This window comes from Scyliorhinus canicula, chromosome 12 (genome assembly GCF_902713615.1).
Source record: "Scyliorhinus canicula chromosome 12, sScyCan1.1, whole genome shotgun sequence".
Taxonomy (NCBI): Eukaryota; Metazoa; Chordata; class Chondrichthyes; order Carcharhiniformes; family Scyliorhinidae; genus Scyliorhinus; species Scyliorhinus canicula.
The window spans coordinates 39,524,654-39,545,699 of NC_052157.1; the positions used below are offsets into that span (position 1 = coordinate 39,524,654).

Below are 21,046 nucleotides of genomic sequence, written 5' to 3' on the forward strand. Positions count from 1 at the left end.
ATTTGTGTTGGCCTTTTGTTTTTGTATTAAACAGTATGTTTATAAATGGTAAACAGTTCTCCCCCTCAAGGGCTGCTTGAAAAAGCCAGAAATGGCATCTGCTATATATAAAGTATGCCAGAAGGGCTCCATCCTTAGATTTAATAAAACACATTTCTTCTTTTAGGAAGAAAAGCGAAAGGGCACTAACCTCCTGCACTGTGTCACAAAGTACAACTGGATCGCTTTTTTTGAAACTGGTTGCTCAGTACTCCCAATGCCAGCACAGCTGACTTTTTTTTTACATTCAGAAGACCTAATCATCAAACACAGCATAACTGGACAAAGTTTATGTGAGGCTCCAATTTCCTGCACTGACTGTGAGCTTCCCACACTCCCCTCCTCAATCATTGTTATCTCCCTTGAAGAGCCATCCTTCCCAACCCCCCCCGTCAAATTTTAGCAACACTGGAATAGTGTGTGTTTCAAGAGCTCTTGCATGTTGAACCATTCTGGACTACTTTGGGTTTTGATTTACTTGTTCTGCGGTTTTCGACTAGTCTTTAACCCTCACTGGCGTGTTAGCATCTTCTGACACTTTCAGGAAATTAGAGTTTGATGAAACAACCTTTGAAATATTTGTGAGACAATTAATATGATTAAGTGTAATGTGGCTTGGCTCATGTTGAAATTAAACCCAAGAGCTTTTTTTTTCAAGGGTCTTATCAAACCATAATGGATGCAGTGCTTAGCAAACTTTTCTTTGTAGTGTCCATCACTGCACAGTACTTTAATGTGACTTTTCTGTACTTTAATATCATATATTTAATATTATGACAGACCTACCACTACAGTCAGCTACTGAGAAAAAACAAATTCAACCTTTTAAATTCTACTGGTTTCTAACAAGTATTTCCAGGCTTATATACTAAACTGCGGATTGCAAGGTGCATCTTCCAATTGGTCTGAGTTCAAAGCAATGGAAAGCAGTTCAGTTGATCAATTTATCTGGGATGTCCTTTACTGTTGCTCATTTGTACCTGTCCTCACTCCCTCGTAAACCTCAACTCATTCATTCGAAGCTTTGCCGCCAATATCCAAAATGGTATCAAGTCTAGTTCACTCAGCACACCTGTGCTTGCTGACCTTCACTGGCCACCTGTCTGAGAACACCTTGATTTCAAAATTAAATCTCTCCATGGCCTCGCTCCTTCCTGTCGCTGTAACCTTCTGCAATCTTCTGAGATCTCTGTGTTGCTCCAATTCGGGACTCCTGTGCATCTCCAATTTGCTTCCCCCCCACCTTGCTTTCTCCCCCCCACCTTGCTTCCCCCCCCCCCCCCCCCCGCCCCAGTGACGGCTGCCTGGAGGCTAGGAATTCCTTCCCTAAACCGCTCAGCCACTCTCCCCCTCTCGCCTTCTTCAAGATTCTCCTGAAAACATACCTCAACTGTTTTCATGCCTCCTTTCGCAGCTTGTCAAATTTTGTTTGCTCTTCTAAGCAGTTTGGGACATTTTGCTACATTAAAGATGCTTTCGAGATGCAAGTTGTTCATTAAGGCAGAAAGTCAATGGTTAGACATATGGAGGGCTACCAGTTGCAGATGCATGCTGAACTGAAATATCTCCATTTTGACAGTAAAGCAGTCAACTGTTGGGGGATCTATGTAGATATTAACTTGCGTTGTAAGTGATTAGGTAAAACAAAACTCAATACGTGTGAGCTCTCTGGGACTTGCACCACTGAATGCTGATGTGGACAAGAATGAGTCACTGAAGTCTTGCTGCCGGTCCCGCCCCCCCCCCCCCCCCCCCCCAGAAAATGTTGGAATGACAACAATAGATATGGGCCTTTCAACTCACTCCTCATAAACCTCCACTTTGCTTTTACGAGCATTCCATATTATGGCTGCTTTAGGGTTAGACTGCAAGCTCACATTTTCCAATGTAACTTGAATCTGCTGCGAGTTCAGCCTTTCTTCATGGAAAATAATTTAAATGTTATACTGTAGGCCTCCGGTGTGGAGGTGGGCTGTGGTGACGGGTAAAGGGCGAAGAACCAGACTTTGTTTCGCATTGACAGAACGAGCTACACTAAGAAAATTCACGAGGGTCAGATTAGAACGGAAGTTGTCATGAGTGATAAACGTGTAGGCTCAGTTCTCTGCAATTTTCATTCTGGTTGGAAGATCAAACAGGAGAATGAATTGCATTACTAAAAAGTGATCTTACACCAATCACACCAATTCATTCTGTATTTCAGTACTTAGCACTGGGCTATTTTACATGAGTTATCTGCAAGAGAGCAAGCAAACAAAGAGTGTCAACACTTTGCACTTACATAAAGCCTATACCAAGATGTGTCACAGGAGCCAAGCAAATAAAATCTGACAATGAGCCACACAAGGAGAAATTGGGGCAAATGGTTTTCTGCCAAGCAAGGAAAGCGAGGTAGGGAGGTGGAGGGCTGGAAGGAGGTTTTCTCCCTCCAGAGCTTTCCGTCTAGGCAGCTAAAGCCTAGGCCTCTAACGGTGGAGTCATGAAAACTGGGGATGCTCAAGAGGCCAGAATAGGATGAGTGCAGATTTCGTGGGGAGTTTGCAGGGCTGTAGATTACCTTCATAGGGAAGGGTAGTTTGTGGGAATTTGAGCGAAGACTATCATTGGCGCATGAACATCAAATTAGGAGCAAGAAGAGGCCACTCAGCATTTCAAGTCGGTTCCGCCACCAATAAGATCAGCAATATGGGCTGATCTGATTGTGACTCCTACCAACCCCCGATAACCTTTCACCCCTTGCTTATTAAGAATCCATTTACCTCTGCCGTGAAAATATTCAAAGACATTCCTTCCACTGCCTTTTGAAGAAGCGTGTGCCAAAGACGACCATCTGAGAGAAAACATTTTTTCCCACATCTCTGTTCTAAATGGGAGGCTCTTTATTTTTATACAGTGGCCTCTTCTTCTAGATTTTCCCACAAGAGGAAACATCTTTAGCACAGTGGGCTACACAGCTGGCTTGTAATGCAGGACAAAGCAGCAGCACGGGTTCAATTCCCGTACCGGCCTCCCCGAACAGGCTCCGGAATGTGGCGACTAGGGGCTTTTCACAGTAACTTAATTGAAACCTACTTGTGACAATAAGCGATTATTATTATCTCTCCCACATCCACCCTGTCAAGGTCCCTCAGCGTCTTATGTATTTTAAGCAAGTTGTTCCTTACTCTTCTAAACTTTAGGAAATATAAGCCTTTCCTCATAAGACAATCTGCCTAACCCAGTATTAGCTTCGTAAACCTTCTCTGAACTGCTTCCAAAGCATTGACATCCTTCCTTACATAAGGAGACCAATCCTGTAGTACTCCAGACGTGGCTTCACCAGTGCTCTGTAAAACTGAAGCATGAACTCCCTACTTCCCCTCACAATAAATGATAAGATTCTATTAGCTTTCCTAATTACTTGCTGAACCTGCATACTAGCCTTTTGCGATTTGTGCACTAGGGCCCCCTAGATCCCTCTGCATCTCACAGCTCTGCAATCTCTCATTATTTAAATGATATGTCTGTCTGATCCAGCTCGTGATAGGGAACGGGTGACATCTGTGAGCAGAACAAGCAACAGAAAGCAATCAGACTGAAGGATCCTTACTAATACATGCAGGGATGTTTAGGTGATTGAAAATGCCTCTGAAAATGTCCAGAGAGAATCCACTGCACCACACTATTGATTGTAAAGCAGACGTTATCTGGCTGTGCATTAGAATAATTTTTGTGTGCAACCAGTGCACTGATGGATTGCATGCAGCAGCAGGGGACTCAGAATTCACACTGCCAGTATAATGTGAAGCTAGCCTGTACCTCGTAAAGAGGAGATGCTTGGTGGCTGGAGCAGATGCTGGGAGGTGCAGAGGACACAGGGCAGCACGGTAGCACATGTGGCTAGCACTGTGGCTTCACAGCGCCAGGATCCCAGGTTCGATTCCCCGCTGGGTCACTGTCTGTGCGAAGTCTGCATGTTCTCCCCTTGTCTGTGTGGGCTTCCTCCGGGTGCTCCGGTTTCCTCCCACAGTCCAAAGATGTGCAGGTTAGTTGGATTGGCCATGTTAAATTGCCCTTAGTGTCCAAAAAGGTTAGGAGGGGTTATTGGGTTATGGGGATAGGGTGGAAGTGAGGGCTTAAGTGGGTCGGTGCAGAGTCGATGGGTCGAATGGCCTCCTTCGGCACTATCTGTTCTAAGTTCTGTGTTCTATTTATGACGCAGCCCTGTCTCGGGAAACAGTGAAGAATAGAATAAAATGGGGCAGAACGGACTCCCAGGGTTTTGGATATTGCACCGCAGATCTCTGTAGAGGAGGTGGAAAGAGAGAGAGAGAGAGAGAGATGCACTGTATTTGCAGTGACACCCTCCAGCCACATGGTCAAAGAGCAGCAGGAACTATGGGGTTCGATGCCAGGAGTCAAATCTGATGACCTGGATGTTGTGTCACAAGAAGTTTGATGACCTGACACAAGTGGTCAAGATCAGTGAATACATCTTCAAATGCCATATCCCACCAGCCTCACCTCTAGTTTCAGAGACTCAATCCAACACATAGCGATTAGGAGGGAACATCTCGCTCAACCTTGCAAGAAGAAAATCTATATCATGGAGTAATGGTGAAGAAAGCAACTGCAGAGATCTGAAGAGCAGCTAGTTAAGAAAACTAGCAAAATGAAGAGAGGCTTCTAAGAAGTCTGAGGTAAAAGGTACTAAAACCTGTGTGTAATTGTTAATCTGGGGGGGGGGGAGGTGTGAAGGAGAATTGTATAATAATCCAACTTTTCATGTTTAATAAATGTTTTCTTTCTTGTTAAAACAAATTATATGTGTTGTCTCAATTGTGCGGGAACCTGGCGTGGCAGCCGGGATCCGTGCCGCAGGACGGGGGGGGGGGGGGGGGGGGGGGGGGGCTTCTGCGAGGATTGGGGGGACTGGTGGGGGATGACCAGGGGGTGGGTTGTGGTGTCTCAAATGCCGGGTCAGGTCCGCGCACGGCCGCCATGTTGTACGGCGCGACCGCCATTCTTGCAGGAGGCAGGGGTTTCACCAGGCACCGGTGGTAGCCCCTCACCGGCCCCGGAATCAGTGAGGGTTTCACGCAGCACGTTTGGTCGTAAAAGACCACATATGGCCTGCTGGCATCAACACTTAGTCGCTGAAACGGAGAATTCAGCCCAAGGTCTTTTGAGCCAATGTTCCATTTTGGGATCTTCTCGTCCAGTTATAACACCAGCTGGGATCATAACAATTAGATAGTTTGATATAAGTCAAGAGGTTATGTTATTATGTTATATAATATATATTATGAAAGGGGTGTGGGGTTATTGTTGTCGAGGCGTGGGGTGGGTGGGGGGGGACGGACATGTATGTCAAGAGAAAAAAATAAGGTATTGGCAAGAGCTCTATCCAAAGGCAATGAAGTGAATGCTTCTGATTAACAGATGGATAAATAACTAGTTATTGTTTTCTATACCCACTGCAACTTCATAAATAAATCACAGCTGCATAAATAAATCAGTTCTGTGAACGCCCATAACTTCCAAGTCATTGGTATAAGGGGCTGTTGCTATTTAGCCAGTTGACGAAGCAAATAACAGATTTCCTGTCATGGTTCCCACAAAGCAAAAATGGTTCTATGTTGTTTTGAAGTAATCTAATCTTGTATCACAAAGAAAGTCGCACTTCAAAGTACTGCACACCATAGCTGGGAGGATCACGTTGGGGAATTATTTACATTGCACATGCTCAGACAGTGGCGTTCTACAAGTTGCTGGCCCAGGTGGAATCCAAAATCTTTCGCCCAAAAAAAATCATCAAATCATCCGAGGCCTTTCAGAAAGGCTGGAGCCTGTGGTTAGCAACCTTAATAACTGATACAAAGGACAGTTTCAGAGGTAACTATGGTTATTACAAATGATTGTTTTTTAAAAAAAAACCTTTATTTTTAAATGAAAGTCGTTAGCTCGTTGAACAGAGATGTGAAAGACAGATTTCCACAAAAAAAAGAGCAGCCAAACTTGACGTCCTGAGGGTTGGCATTAAGTCTGAATAGTGACTTTTTAGGTAGATGTTGTTACTATTTGCAAGATTTAAATGCATTAATCATGGATCTCCTCAGGTCCGGAGTTAGGCAGAGGATGTAGAGGCAGGGGTTGGAGACTGGCATTGGGTGCTAACAGGAAATGGGTGAAAAATGTCACAGAGAATCAGGCTGGGTGCAAAATGGGCTGTCGATTCGCCATTGCCTGAGGTTGCTCTCCAGGACCATGTTTCCCTGTAGGTTGGCTGCCTTCTTGCTGTGTTTGGCGTTGATGGGGCGAAAAGGTTACACAGCTATCTCCCGAGCAAGTGAATACAGCAGGCATTGTGGCGATTCTGTTTTAGTTCAAGGAGATCGCACTGCTACTTTAATAAGGACACAGGGAGTCCACACCAAGTAAAATAAAGAAACGTAATTTTACTTACAACACGATATATGTACTGCCCAGGTTCCTGTTCTGGTACCGGTGCCTTACTGGTCGACCTTTTATACAAAGGTTAATAGAAATCCCCCGCCCATAGCAGGGGAGCTCGCACTCCACATGGATCACGGGGAAGAAAATTATTCCCACCCCGTAGGCCCTGGGCGGGCTGTTACAGCCGCTGCTGGTGGTGGTTAGACTAGCGGACTTTACCGCTCATTCATTACCAATTGACTTCACCACAATGTGGTCTGGCAGCGTTACCAATTCAAGATTTTTGATTACATAGACAGATAGATTTTCTGATGTTTCCAACTGTATTAAACCATTCCCAGCTCCTGCAGAACACAATTCTATGCCAGTACTGACAATCGGGGACTTCGGTGAATGGCTGACATGGAACGTGGAAATGATTTGGTGACACTGTCAGACACAGATGCAAAGGAAAATCTCAAATACTTGCTTAAAGATATTCAAACCATCTAATTAGGATGGGTTTCTGCTTTAAGCATATCTACTGTATCTGCCAAGTTTACTTTCATGCACTTAAGCCAAGGTTAGTGGCTGCCAATAATTCCATTCCAGTACTTTGAGCACAATGAGAGCTGGCAGAGTGACAGAGAAAATCCTCAGCAATGGCTTTTGAAGAGAACAGACACTGCATTTCACAATATTTCATCGACGAATGAAGTTTCTGCCTGTCTAGAAATAATTAGACATGTTGTCCATTACCTTTTCATCCTCCTCATCGTCATCATCATCCACATCGTCATCCTCCTGGCACATCAGAAAGAGAAAGAAAATGAGTTAGCTTCATATAACATACTTGTCTTACATTGTTGAAACATTCTTAACTTTGGATGATCACAACGTAAGCATAGGGTTTTGATGCTTTTAGAGCAGTGCTCGATCACTGAGAGGCCATCACATTTTTACCTTGAATTGTGACGCATACATCTCATTACCTGCAGAAAGTATGTCCAAAACAATGTGACCTCGCTACAGAGGGCACTTACTCACCTGCTCACTGGGTTGAAAATGAAAATCACTTCTGGCAGATTGGGAAATGGAAGAGGGATGAGACCAGCTGGGTTACTCTTGCAGAGAGCCAGTACAGACTTAATGGGTTGAATGGCCTCCACCTGTGCTGTAATAATTTTTATGAAACGTGCAAGGTCTAAAAGATGTACAGTGCTCAAAAGGGTTGATCTGCACTGTTGAATTTCAGTGATGTGTGCCAGTGGCAAAATGCTTAACACAATAAGCAGAATATTACCAGGAGCTGAGGTTGAGGGGGGGGGGGGGGGGGGGGGGGGATGGTTAGAAGTAAATGGTCCACTCCTGTCTGACTGCCCTTGCCAACCATTTTATGCCATGAACCTTGTTAACAAGCGTAATTGGCCCTTGATTATACATTTGAATATGGTAGGAGAGTTGCCAATCTCAGCACCCGCTTATCCTCCATATTGTGGGACCGAGTGGGAAGGTAGTGGGTGGGCACTTGCATTATTCCAATTTAAATGCATAACCACCACCCCCATCTCCGTACACTGAAAACAAGCCTGGCTGGGACACATAATACAGCCCATTTATTATTAATTTTAAAAAATATTTTTGTTAGAATTTTTAACAATTTTATTACATTACAATATTACAATTTAAAACATACAAAAATACAGAATAACAATTAAACAGTAAGAGCCCCCTCCCCCACCCCTCACCTTTCCTTACAATCTTCCTGATTTAGAAAGTTCACCAGCATCAGGTCTGTATCCTGGCCTATGTCAGCGGTCCACCTGCCTGCATATTATGGGAGGCCAACCAACATGCGAGGGCCAGGGGGCATGACAGGAGAGCCACCTAGCAACCCAGGGGAGCCGAGCACTACTAAAAAAGATGGAGACCTAAGGAGCACCTCAAAATTAATGTCTGCACAAAAGGGCCTAGTGGGAGTAATAAAAAAATCAAGCCGCAAAACTGTGTCCTCAGTGTGCAGCAGAAATCTCTCCACTCCACAGGAATGCGTTAAGCTGCGATTTTAGTCAACCCTTCCCGCCTTCCGTCTCCCTGATACAGTATCACCACTCGCAGCAGCCTCTGATGATACTTTAACCTCCCATTGTGAAATTGTCTCCAAAACATTTCCGGGCACATGACACAGTGGCCGCGGGGGTGGTGTGTGCAAGCAATAGTGGGAAACGCGCCTTGGAAAATGGTCCTTCATTGAGGCCCTCATGACCTCGATCACCTGGCAGCATCGGCTGAGTGAGTTGCCAAATCCAGTGGTAGCCCTGCCTGTGAAACTGCCCGAGAGTCAGGACCACGTCGGGAGCCATACCGGTCTTCAAGAGGCTGGGAAAATACCAAGCCATGTCTCACCTTTTCACCATATTTTATGTCACATTTTATGACAATATGACATTGATTACAGCCTGGCATTGCATCAAAATCTTCAAATTCTTCCACAGACAGAAGGAGGTTGCCAGAATGCTATTCTTGTCACCACACTCCTGGTTTCCTTCGGAATCATTGCAGCTGGATTCACACCTGCACTGTTGTGAATGTAGATTTAACCATTAAACCATCAGCAGCTTGAGCAATTCATAGCTGGATCCAAGTGTTTGCAAAGCGCTGCTATTAGTTGAGGTTCCAACGTATCAATAGCATTGATAAAGGCCACATGATGACAATGAATGGAATTGATCGGAATGTGCAACTCTTGTCTCGTGAATCCAGATCAGCACATTCACTAACATGGATAGCTTCACTGAAAGCTCTGCCTGATACATGGTGCTTGATATAAAACTGCAGTATCCTGAAATAACTGGTTCCTCCCACCATTTAATAGACTAGGGCTCTTTGCTCTGGGAAGGCTGAGGGGTTGGCTTGATTGAGGTCATTAAATTATATTCGAAAGGGGTGATTAGAGAAGATGTTTCCAGTTGTGGGAGAGACTGATACCAGGGGCCATAAATAGTAGGTCGCCACTAACAAATCCAAGGAGAAATGTCTTGATCCGGAAAATGGTGAGAACTTGAAACTCGTTACCAGGAGTGGCTGAGGCAAGTGGAAGAGATACAGTTAAGGGAAAATTAAATGAACACGAGGGAGAATGGAACAGACTGATATGCTGATAAGTTTAGATGCAGAATGTAGAGAATAAATGCTGGCAGAGACCAGTTGGGTTGAATAGTCTGTTTTTGTGCTCTTCACTTAATGTGAATCAATGCAATTTGGCACTAGGGAGTTAATTTTGATTTAGATTTGGATTTATTGTCACCGAGGTACAGTGAAAAGTATTGTTCGGTGTACAGTCCAGACAAATCGTTCCATACATGAAAAACATAGGACATACGGTAAATACACAAAGTAAATACATAGGCATAGGCATTGAGTGAAGCGTAAGGAGTGTAGTACTACTCAGTCGAGAAAATGCAAGGAGAGATCAGTTCAGACCAGAGGATCATTCAGGAGTCTGGTAAGAGCAGGGAAGAAGCTACTTTTGAATCTGTTGGTGCATGTTCTCAGACTTTTGCATCTCCTGCCCAATGAAAGAAGTTGGAAGAGGGAATAATCAAGGTGGGAGGGGTCTTTGATTACGCTTCCCGATTTCCCAAGGCAGCAGGAGGTGTAGATGGAGTCAATGCATGGGAGGCGAGTTAGCGTGGTGGACCTGGCTGAGTTCACGACTCTCTGTAGTTTTTTATGGTCTTGGGCCAAGCAGTTGCCATACCAACCTGTGATGTTGCCAGAAAGGATGGTTTCTTTGGTGCATCTGTAAGAATTGGTAAGAGCCAATGTGGACATGCCGAATTTCGTTAGTTTTCTGAGGAAGTGTAGGCGCTGTTGCACTTTATTAATTGTTGCATCGACATGGGTGGACCAGGACAGATTGTTGGTGATGTGCACACCTAGGAATTTGAAACTGTCAACCATCTCTTTGAACATATTCAAGAGGCGGCTGGATATAGCACTTGGGGAGAATGGGATCAAAGGCTATGGGGAGAAAGCAGGATTAGGCTATTGAGTTGGATGATCAGACATGATCGTGATGAGTGGCGGAGCAGGCTCGAGGGGCCAAGGGGCCTTCTCCTGCTCCTATCTTCTATATATCTCCATCTTGGCACCATTAATACAGACAGGAGTGTGTAAGGTACTTTGTTTCCTGAATCACCAGTTCCTTCGTTTTTCTGACGTTGAGGGAGAGATTGTTGTCATCACACCACTCTACCAGGTTCTCTATCTTCTTCCTGTACTCTGACTCATCGTTGTTTGAGATCTGACCTACTACGGTCGTGCCATCAGTAAACTTGTTGATGGAGTTGGAACCAAATTTTGCCACACAGTCATGTGTATAGGGAGTATAGTGGGGGCTAAGTACACAGCCTTGCGGGGCCCCAGTATTAAGGACTATCGTGGAGGAGGTGTTGTTGTTTATCCTGGTGAATTGTGGTCTGCAGGTCAGGAAGTCGAGGATCCAGTTGCACAGGGAGGAGCCAAGTCCTAGAATTTGGAGTTTTGACATGAGCTTGGTTGGGATTATGGTGTTGAAAGCGGAGCTGTAGTCAATAAATAGGAGTTTTTGTTGTCGAGATGCTCCAGGGATGAGTGTAGGGCCAGGGAGATAGCGTCTGCTGTGGACTGGTTGTGGAGGTATGCGAATTGCAGTGGATCAAGGCATTTTGGGAGTATGGAGTTGACGTATCTAATGACCAACCTCTCGAAGGACTTCATAATGATCGATGTCAAGCCACTGGATAGTAGACGTTGAGGCATCTTGCCTGGTTCTTCTTTGGTACCGGTGTGATGATGGTCTTCTTGAAACAGGTGGGAACCTTGGAACGGAGTGGGGAGAGGTTGAAGAGGTCCGCAAACACACCCGCCAGTTGGTCCAACCAGTGACCTATTGCGTTCTGAGAGTTCACTTTCAAGAAGGCCGATCTGACTTCGGAGGTGTGGTGGTAGGTATGGGTGTGTCCGAGGCAGCTGGGGCAGTTGATAACAGTTTGTTGGTTTCCTACTGAAACAAACATAGAATGCATCGAGTTCATTAGGGAGAGGTGCGTTGTTGCCGGAGATTCTTCTTGGCTTTCCTTAAGTCGCCCATTAAGTTGTTTAAGCCTTGCCACAACCGACAAGTGTCCATTCCATTAGTCTGTGACTCTAACTTAGACTGGTTTTGTCTCTTGTCATCCCTGGTGGCTTTGCGAAGGCGTATCTAGATTTCTTGAATAGGTCAGGGTCACCTGTCTTGAACACCTCAGACCTGGCCTGCAGTAGGAGGTAAATCACTCGGTTAAACCATGGTTTCTAGTTGGGAAACACACATATTACCTTCTTTGGCACGTAATCATCTGTACATTTACTGTTGAAGTATGTGATGGTGGTGACATACTCGTTTAGATTGGCCGCTGAGTTCTTGAATATGGACCAGTCCACTGACTCCAAGCAGTCGTGTAGGGACTCTTCTCTTGCCTCGGACTAGCATTGCAGTACTTTCTTAACCAGATTCTCCCGCTTAGGTTTCTGCCTGTATGCTGGGAGAAGGAGCACTGTCTTGTGGTCCGATTTTCGGAAGTGCGTTCAGGGGATGGATCGGTAGGCGCCATTGATGTTGCTGTTGCAGTGGTCAAGGATGCTGGGGCCCCTGGTGGGACAGGAGATGTGTTGGTGGAATTATGGAAGGACATTCTTGAGGTTGGCCTGATTGAAGTCCCCTGCCACGATGAACAAGGCCTTTGGGTATTCTGTTTGATTGTTATTTATAGCGGCGTACAAGTCATCAAGCGCCTTCTTCAGTTCCGCCTGGGGTGGGATGTAGATTGCTGTGTTGATGGCAGAAGTGAACTCCCATGGAAGGTAGTACAGGTGGCACTTCACAATCAGGTATTCCAGGCCCGGGGAGTAGTAGTTTGCCATGGTTGACACGTCCGAGCACCAGGAGGAGTTGATGAGGAGGCAAATCCCTTCACCCTTCGCTTTGTCTGATGACGCCATGTGATCCATCAGGTGTATTGAGAAGCCGTCGGGTTGTATGACACAGTCCATTGAGGCACGCGGGAGCCATGTTTCTGTGAAACAGAACACACAGCAGAGCACACAGCAATGTGCTGTTACTGGGAAAATCTGAGCGAGGAGAGGGGGGGGGGAAGAGGGGAGGAGGAGGATTTACTTCAAACCGCCCCCCCCACCCGCGACGGCTTTCTCAGTGGAAGCAGTCCATGGTTGGCCGATGGCGGGATCTTCTATTCCCACTGCTGTCAATGGGAATTCGCATTGAATCCACCCCGCTGCCACGAGAAAACCGCAGGAGCTCACCATCAGAGGGACCGGAAGGTACCGCTGGCGGGATCAGCGGGAAAACTCCCCCTGCCCCCCCCCCCCCCCCCCCCCCCCCCCAAATCACAGGCAACAGACTTTCGGGCCGGGAAGTTAAAATCCCTCAAAAATTACAAAGACACGCATTGTGGGCGGGATTCTCCGTTAACCGATGCCAAAATCGGGGCATGCGATTGGGCGGAAACTAGCTCCAGACGCCGAAATCACGGCAGGTGCCGGTTTGATGCCGAATCACAATGCTCCACCTCCTCGAAAATGGCGTCAATGCGACGCACACCGTTCGTATATCATATCACATATCAGGGGCCCTCCCCTGATTCTCCGTCTCCGATGGGCCGAGTTCCCGACGTGTGACAAATCGTGAACCTGGCGTGGCGGCTGCTGAGAGAGAGAGAGGGCGTCTGGACCATGTCCAGCACCACCATACCTCGCTGACAGCTGTGCTTCTGGGGCCAGGGGGCTTCTGCCAGGGCTTGGGGGGGGTGGGGATAGTGGGGGGTGGTCAGGAGGTGGCCTGTGAGGTCAGGGTGGACGGGTACGCAATACCATTATCGCAACCGGCAAGGCAGCCTCGCAGCTGCATATGCTGCTGACAGTCTGCTTTAAACCTGGTGCCCTGGATCGTATAGGTCACCCCCCCCCCCCGGGCACTTCCCTGGGTGCCCTCTGGCCCCAGCCAACCCATCAGCTATATGGGCACTCCAGCACAACACGTCCCATCTTTTCGGCCCTGATCAGTGTTTGTGTGTGGGGGGTACTGTTTAAGCGCGGCTGCATCTCGTCAGCCCTGCGAGTGTCTGTCACGGATCTGGCGATTCCCACTCCGTTTTTCGTGGGTTTCAGTGGTGTTCCATGTACTGCCGGTGCTAGCCCCTCACCAGTAGCAGAATTGGTGTGGATTTGGCGCCGATTCTTCCGACATGAAAGTCCATGGATTCTCCGTTGGCGTCAACACTTAGGGCGGAATTCTCCGCTCCCGGGAAAAATCGGTAGGGCCGTCGTGAACTCGGCCGGGTTTCACGACAGCCTCGGAGGCCGCTCGTCGCCCCCTATTCTGCCCTCCCGGCGGGGTTAGGAGCGGCGCTCCGTAACTCTTGGCCGCCAGGCGGCTCGCCGAGAGTGACACGATGGCGGCGCCTATGTGACGTCAGCCGCGCATGCGCAGGTTTGCCGGCTCCAACCCACGCATGCGCGGCTGACGTCACGACGGCTGACAGCTCGAACCCGCGCATGCGCGGTGGCCATCTTTCCCCTCAGCCGCCCCGCAAGACATGGCGGCTTGACCTTGCGGGGCGGCGGAGGAGAAATAGTGCGTCCAATTGAGACGCCAGCCCGACAATCGGTGGGCACCGATGGCGGACCTGTCCCCCCCGAGCACAGTCGTGGTGCTCATTCCCCACAAGGCCCCCTACAAGCCCCAAAACGGGCATCTCACGGCGATTTCACGACGGCAGCGACCAGGTGTGGTTGCCGCCGTCGTGAAACGGTCGTGAACGGCAGGCCGCTCGGCCCATCCGGGTCGGAGAATCGTCGGTCGCCGTGTAAAAACGGCGAGCAGCGATTCTTCCTAGCGGGGGGTGGGACAATAGCGGGGGGTGCCAGGGGGTCGTGAAATTAGTCGGGGGGCCCTCCCGCGATTCTCCCACCCGGCGTGGGGAGCGGAGAATCGCGCCCTTAGACTCAGAAATGGAGAATCCAGCCCTGTACTTACTGGTGCGTTTTAACTTGCCGATCCGCAGGAAAGCTATTCAGACATCTGGTCAACTCTTTCGCCTCCCTCACCAACAATCCCATCAAGAATGTCCACTCCTTCCAGTTACGAGGTTTTTAAAAGTTTGCTGCAGTGACGGGTCCTGGTAGCACACATTCTTGTTTTTTTGCAGTCACATTGCTGAACTCTGTGCTTGGCTTCAGGGCCCTGATTTTATGCTCCGCAAGAACAGTGGGCCAAAGAGTGGAGGTAGGTGAGATCACTCAATCAATGCATTCGAGAAAGCAACACTGCTACAAGGCAGACTTAAAAGGGGGCAGTCATCACGGAAAAATGCCTGACAGATATTTTTCCCCTTCTCCCACCCAACTAATAAGCTTTCAGATACACAAACACAGGCATTCATTTGCGTGATAGCACATAGGTAGTGTTGAGTCCAAGGAAGCAACCAAACAGGAGGGTAAGGGAACAAAAGGATTATTGATGTAGAACGAAAACTCAATGCACACTAGTCCCAGAAGGGACTACCCGCAATCAGCCCACACTCAGGCAGGTTTTTAATGTCCTGATTTGCTCCCCTCCTGATGAGGGAGCTCTGCCCCTCAGCAGGGAAGTACGTACTCCATGAGACTCACGGGGAGCCTAATCGGCCTGACCCAGTGAGCCTTGTCTGGGTTACAGCAGGAGGAAACAGCTTGGTTACAGCATTATTGCTACTAAATGTATACCTAGCTCTTCTCCCTCCCCAAAGTAGCAATGAACCTTCTTTAACGTCCAGCAATCGAGTTCAGTTTCTCAGATTCCTTCGTTTCGGGTCGTGTTATGGGACAAACTTAGGGCGAGAGGACTAGGATCTTCTTTTAGCACAGTGGTTAGCACCGTTGCTTCACAGCACCAAGGTACCAGGTTCGATTCCCGGCTTGGGTCACTGTCTGTGCGCAATCTGCACGTTCTCTCCGTGTCTACGTCGATTTCCTCCGGGTGTTCCGGTTTCCCCCCACAAGTCCCGAAAGATGTGCTTGTTAGATGAAGTGGACATTCTGAATTCTCCCTCTGTGTACCAGAACGGGCGCCAGAGTGTGGCGACTAGGGAATTTTCACAGTAATTTCTTTGAAGTGTTAACGTAAGCCTACTTGTGACAATAATAAAGATTATCATCTCCATTCCATGGAAACTCCATTTAGTTTCTGCTGCACACTCGGCCAGGTTAGCGAGAGCTGCTCTATGGAATATTCTGACCTCTGTCAATGGAATTAAGCTCAGCGTAACGTACAGCATTGTCCTTTTCTTAAAAAACTGCAATTTATTAGAATTGGAGGTGACCCTTTTTTATGATCCAGTCTCGTCAGTACCACTTTATGATCCAATGAATTGAGAGGGATTATAAACAAGCCTGAAAAGTTCAATAAATAAACAATTGAAATTGTGTGAAGAGGAAAAGACGCTGAAAAGGCATAGGAATAGACTTTGCTTTGTAAATAACCTCACAGTGTGAACGCTCAGAATGTTTCAGGTGGTTTTCGCAACCCATTACTGTAATTTCTGGAAGGGTAATAGAATCCTCAGACGATCTGTGTTCATGGCCAATTTTACCTATTTATGCCTTTACTGCAAGGTTCCATCAATCTTCCTCTCGAGATTGGCTACAGCCCAGGAATTGCTGGCATGGATCTAGATGGATATTTAGGGCGGGATTCTCCAGTCCCATCCGTGGTGGGACCCATTGCGAGCGAGAGGGGAAAATTCGGCCAAAACTCCATTCACTTTCACCAGCACCGGAATATCCCAGCTGCGAACGAGGATGGAAAGTTCTGGCCGCAATCATGATTCAATTTCAAATGTTCTACATGTTTTATATTATCAAGGGGCCAACTTCAGTTCAGCAGCTGTCCACTAACAAGTGGAATACTCTCTATTTGTTCTTATGCTTATTAGCATTGCTACGAATATATAATTTTATCAATTTTTATGGTTTAGAAAACAACCTTTAATAGTAACTGATTTCAAATAGAGATATTCCCATAGAAACACTTGGTTGAAAAACTGATAAACAGACCTAGGATAATTATAGTTCAAAGGGCAACTTGCGTTTATTTAATAAGGTGGGGGTTTGAAGTGAAAAAACCGAAACAATGGATGGCCCATCTGAATTTTTAGTGGAGTCAGAAGGTCTACAGTTATTTCAATAAGGGATCTAGGATAGTCAATTAGTTCAAACTCAAAGCAGATACCAGCACATTTGTAAACCAGGGAGTTTCTTGGTGGAATGAGCAAGTCTGGAAAGAGGGTTGTTACCTGCATTAAGAGATATAAATTATTTATCAAGTTGCCAGAACCAAAGAGTTACTTTGAAGGTAAAGGACAATTGATTTAATATTTCTGTTTGGGAACATTGTACGTATTCCATGCTGCTATGGAAATAGCCTATACAGTGAAGGTATTGGTTTTTGTCTGTGTTTTCTTCAGCTGAAAACAAGCAGTTCAGTTTGGCAACAGGCAGAGAGAGATAAAGAGGGAGAGAGAGACATATGCCAGGAGCAGCAGAGCAGTCAGTGCGTCTAAGGTCAAGGCAAAGGGGATGATTACCAATCGGACCCCGCCGGAATCGGGATGGGACACGACCGGTAGATCCCGCGAGAGGTCTCTTCTGAAATTTCCAATGGTCATTACACCTCGTGACAGCTAATAAGATCTCGCGAGACATCGTGATCAGGATCCCACCCACAATGGGTAGGGGTGGGGGTCAGGCTTACAGGGTTGAGTGAGTTTAAAAGATTACTTAACTCTGCCAACGCCAGATCTAACTGGCACCCTGGATCTACCAGCTGGGCGCCGTTTAATAATTGTCGGGGACCAGGCAGAATGGCACCTGTAGGGTCTCCCAGGTGATTGGAGGCCTCTTGGTGGTTGGTATCTGGGTGCGTTGGCATCCGGGCACATGGGCACCATGCCTGGCAGTGCCACCCAGGTGCCAGCCTGGCTTAGCCAAGGTGTCCTGGTGTCACAGTCAGGCTAGTGGGGAACTTCCAGGGTCCCCAGCAGGCAGTGACAAGGTTCCCAGGTGACATTTTGCCCTGAACAGGTGGGGTGGGCCTTTGGGGAGGAGTCCAGGGGTTTCCACCGAGAGATCTCTTTCTGTACTGGCGAGCGGAACTCCTGTGTAGGCAATGCAACTGAGTGGCCTCGGCGGGGCGTTCCCCACTGTGGCCCCGCAAATCAAAAAGCGGCGATTGATAGCGGGGTCATTCTCAGCGTTGCATGCGGCAGAAATGACCCCTCTAATCCCGTCCACAATGGACTGTTTTTTTCATTAGATCACGCCCAAGGAGTGTATAAGTGATTAAGAACCTGGGGGTTCCTAATTTTTAAATCACTGAGCATGAATTCAGTGAAGCCCACGCTTAAGCTGAGATGTCCACAGCCATAACGTTTTGAAGATGGGTTGGAGGGTTACTTCGCTTCGAGGTAATGGAAGGAAAGGATTTCCATGACATCTTGTGCCTCAGAGAATTACTAGGACACTGAGGAGAAATTCAAATGAATTCCAGAGAGCTGTGGCGTACTTGGTTTGATTCCAAGAGTAGGAGTGAATGAACTCCTATGATCTTGTAGTGTATAAGAGAAGGCTTGGTCGATTTAGGAAGTAAAAGAAGTACAAGATTTATATCCTTAAGGATGGAATTTTACGGCCACTCCCACCAGTGGGATCTCTGTTTCCCCTGATAACAGCTCTTCACAGTGGGTTCCCTGGAGGCAGGGCAGGCGAGCCACACTAAAGCCCATAGACTTCAGCATGACCGGAAGATCCCACTCGTGGCCAATAGCTCGCCATATTTGCTGTGGATGGGGGGGACCCAGAAAATCCGGGCTTAAGTCTTAACAAACTATAGCGTTAAGTTCATAGTGCTTGCTTTGTTTAATTTTGTTTTTATATGCAATGGAGTTTGTTTTTGTTTACAAACATGCAATCTGCGGATGTAAATTCTTTCAGTTAATCACTGGATGTTAATCATTGAATTTCTCTTTAAACATTACCCATCTCTACAGCAATTGTAACAGTGTCCACTGTGGCTCAACGGACTTCACTTTTAACTCTGACTCAGGCGGATCCAGGTTCAAGTCCCACTCCAGGGCTTAAGCACACAAATCAAAGCTGTCATCCCAGTGCATGGCTGAGGAAGTGCTGCACTGTTGGAGGGACTGTCTTTTGGACGAGATGTCAAATGAAGGCCTCATCAGTTACTCTGGTGGATATAAATGAACCCATGGAAGAAGAAGAACAGGGGAGCGATCATTGGTGTCCTGGCCAATAGTTATCCGTCAATCAACATCTAGACATTATCACATTGCTGTTTGTAGGAGTTTGTTGTGTGCTAATTGGCTGCCTCATTTCCTACATTCCAACAGTGACGACACTTCAAAAGTACTTCATTGGTGTAAGTCACTTTGGTATGTTTGGGGGTTATGAAAACCTTGACATAAATGTAAGATTTTTTACAAGGTGTGCCATTTAAACAGGGGAAGACACTTGCTTTTGGTTGATAACACTGGGACATTATTAGTTATCTGAGAAAAGGCATGTTTCTCCCATTGGAAAATGAGAGTCTCATCAATAACTCACCATGTAGTGTTGGCTGACAACCTTCCCTCTGGCCATCTGAATGTAGTTCCAGGCAAAGAGCATCAAGAGGGCAAGTGGAAGCATGTAGATCTCAAATATCCAGACAATTACCAAATACGACTGAAAGAAGAGAGAAAAACTTGTATTAATGCCTGAAAGAAAAGCTAATGAACCAAAAGATAAACATTGGGGAGGGGGCAGGTTTAGGATCTGCTGAGCAGGCAAAGTTTTAAAGAATAGCATCACGTTATCATCATTTTAAAGTTCTCTTCAAGAAGGCAGCAACGCTGCAGGGTGCCGTGTCTATCAAACAGTGATTCACTTGCACTTCTTTCAACTTAATCTACTGTATTTTCTGCTCACCATGCAGCCTTCTCTACATTGGGGAGACTAAGCGTAGACTGGGTAACCGCTGTGAGGATCACCTTCTTTCAGTACGAAAGCATTACCCCGATCTGCCTGCCTCTTTGCCAATTTAATTCACCATCATGCTCTCATGCTCACATTTCTGTCCCCGGCCTGCTACAGTGTTCCAATGAAGTCCAATGCAAACTGGAGGAACAGCACCTCATCTCTCTATTAGGTACTTTACAGCCTTTTTGGGACATAACATTCAGTTTGGCAACTTCAGGCCATGAATATCCTCCATTTTGATTCCCCCCACACTCCCCCACCCCAAAGGGCCAGTCTCAGGTTTTGCTTTCAGAAAGCACTGACCCTTGTTCTGCTATTAAAACATTCTGCTATCTTGTTTACAGATCAGGCTGACCTTTATGCTACTATTAAGATCCGCTTTAGTCTTTAGTAATATCATTAACACTCCCTTTGTCTTGTGTCCATGGCATCTTTGTCATTTAATCGCTCCTCCCCTCCATCTTATACCAGATCTTTTATTTTGCTCCACCCCCCACCTTTTCAATAGCATGAAACCCATCGCATTTCTACCTCTTTTCAGCTCTAAAGAATCATACAGACTCGAAACATTAACTCTGTTTCTCTCTCCACAGGTGCTGCCAGACCTGAAAAAAACGAAAATCGCTTATTGTCACAAGTAGGCTTCAAATTAAGTTACTGTGGAAAGCCCCTAGTCGCCACATCCCAGCGCCTGTTCGGGGAGGCTGGTACAGGAATTGAACCGTGCTGCTGGCCTGCCTTGGTCTGCTTTCAAAACCAGCGATTTAGCCCTGTGCTAAACCAGCCCCTGTGACCAACCAACCCCACCTTCAGAGCTTTCCCAGCATTTAACATTTTTACTGCAGTGTCTATCATTCTATTTAAGCTGGACAGGCTTCAAACAGAAGCAGTCTTGAATTCAGGAAAATTATAACCCCCCCCTTTTATATTGTGGGGTAGGATCCCGAGGACTGGTGTCGACACAGGAACAACTGCAAGCACAGAGAAATTGTTTGCAAGTTGTGATTGTGACTTGTGTGTTCTGGCAGTGGGCATTCCCTAATGGGGTTGCCTCGTTAGGCAGTGAGAGCCTGTTATGTTTTGAGTTACATTACTTGACGAGGACTATGCTATGTAACATGTGTTTTGAGGGTTAATGTAAAATAAATTGAGCAGTATACGCCTCTCGGATATACAGAAAGCAGGGGATAAATAAAGCAGTAACAGGTTCAAATAACCTTAGAAAAAAAAGTGGAGTCCTTAAAGCAACATTTTCTAACTAATGGTTATTTCTTCCCTTCACCTTTGGTGTTCTTGCTTTTAGTCAGTAAGCACTAAAGTCTGGAATTCCCTCCCTAAAACTCTTCACTTCTCGCTCCTGTGAAGTTCTCCTTAAAACCAACCTCTTTGACTAAGTTTCTGGTCACCTGTCCTCATGTCATTCGGTGGCACTGTTTAACTCCTGTGAGGGGAGGCATTTTACTGCATTAAAGGCACTGTA

The 21,046-nt window shown here is 46.7% G+C and overlaps 1 protein-coding gene across 1 annotated transcript in view; it reads right to left on the minus strand.

Moving 5' to 3' along the window:
- The window catches only part of mctp2b (multiple C2 domains, transmembrane 2b), a 504,236-nt gene that overhangs the window by 67,397 nt on the left and 415,793 nt on the right, over positions 1–21,046 (minus strand). Inside the window, exons 18-19 of the mRNA XM_038813378.1 lie at positions 19,153–19,272; positions 7,213–7,257 (exon numbers count right to left, since the gene is read on the minus strand). Of these exons, the coding sequence (XP_038669306.1) occupies positions 7,213–7,257; positions 19,153–19,272 (165 nt within the window). The remainder of the gene's footprint in view (positions 1–7,212; positions 7,258–19,152; positions 19,273–21,046) is intronic.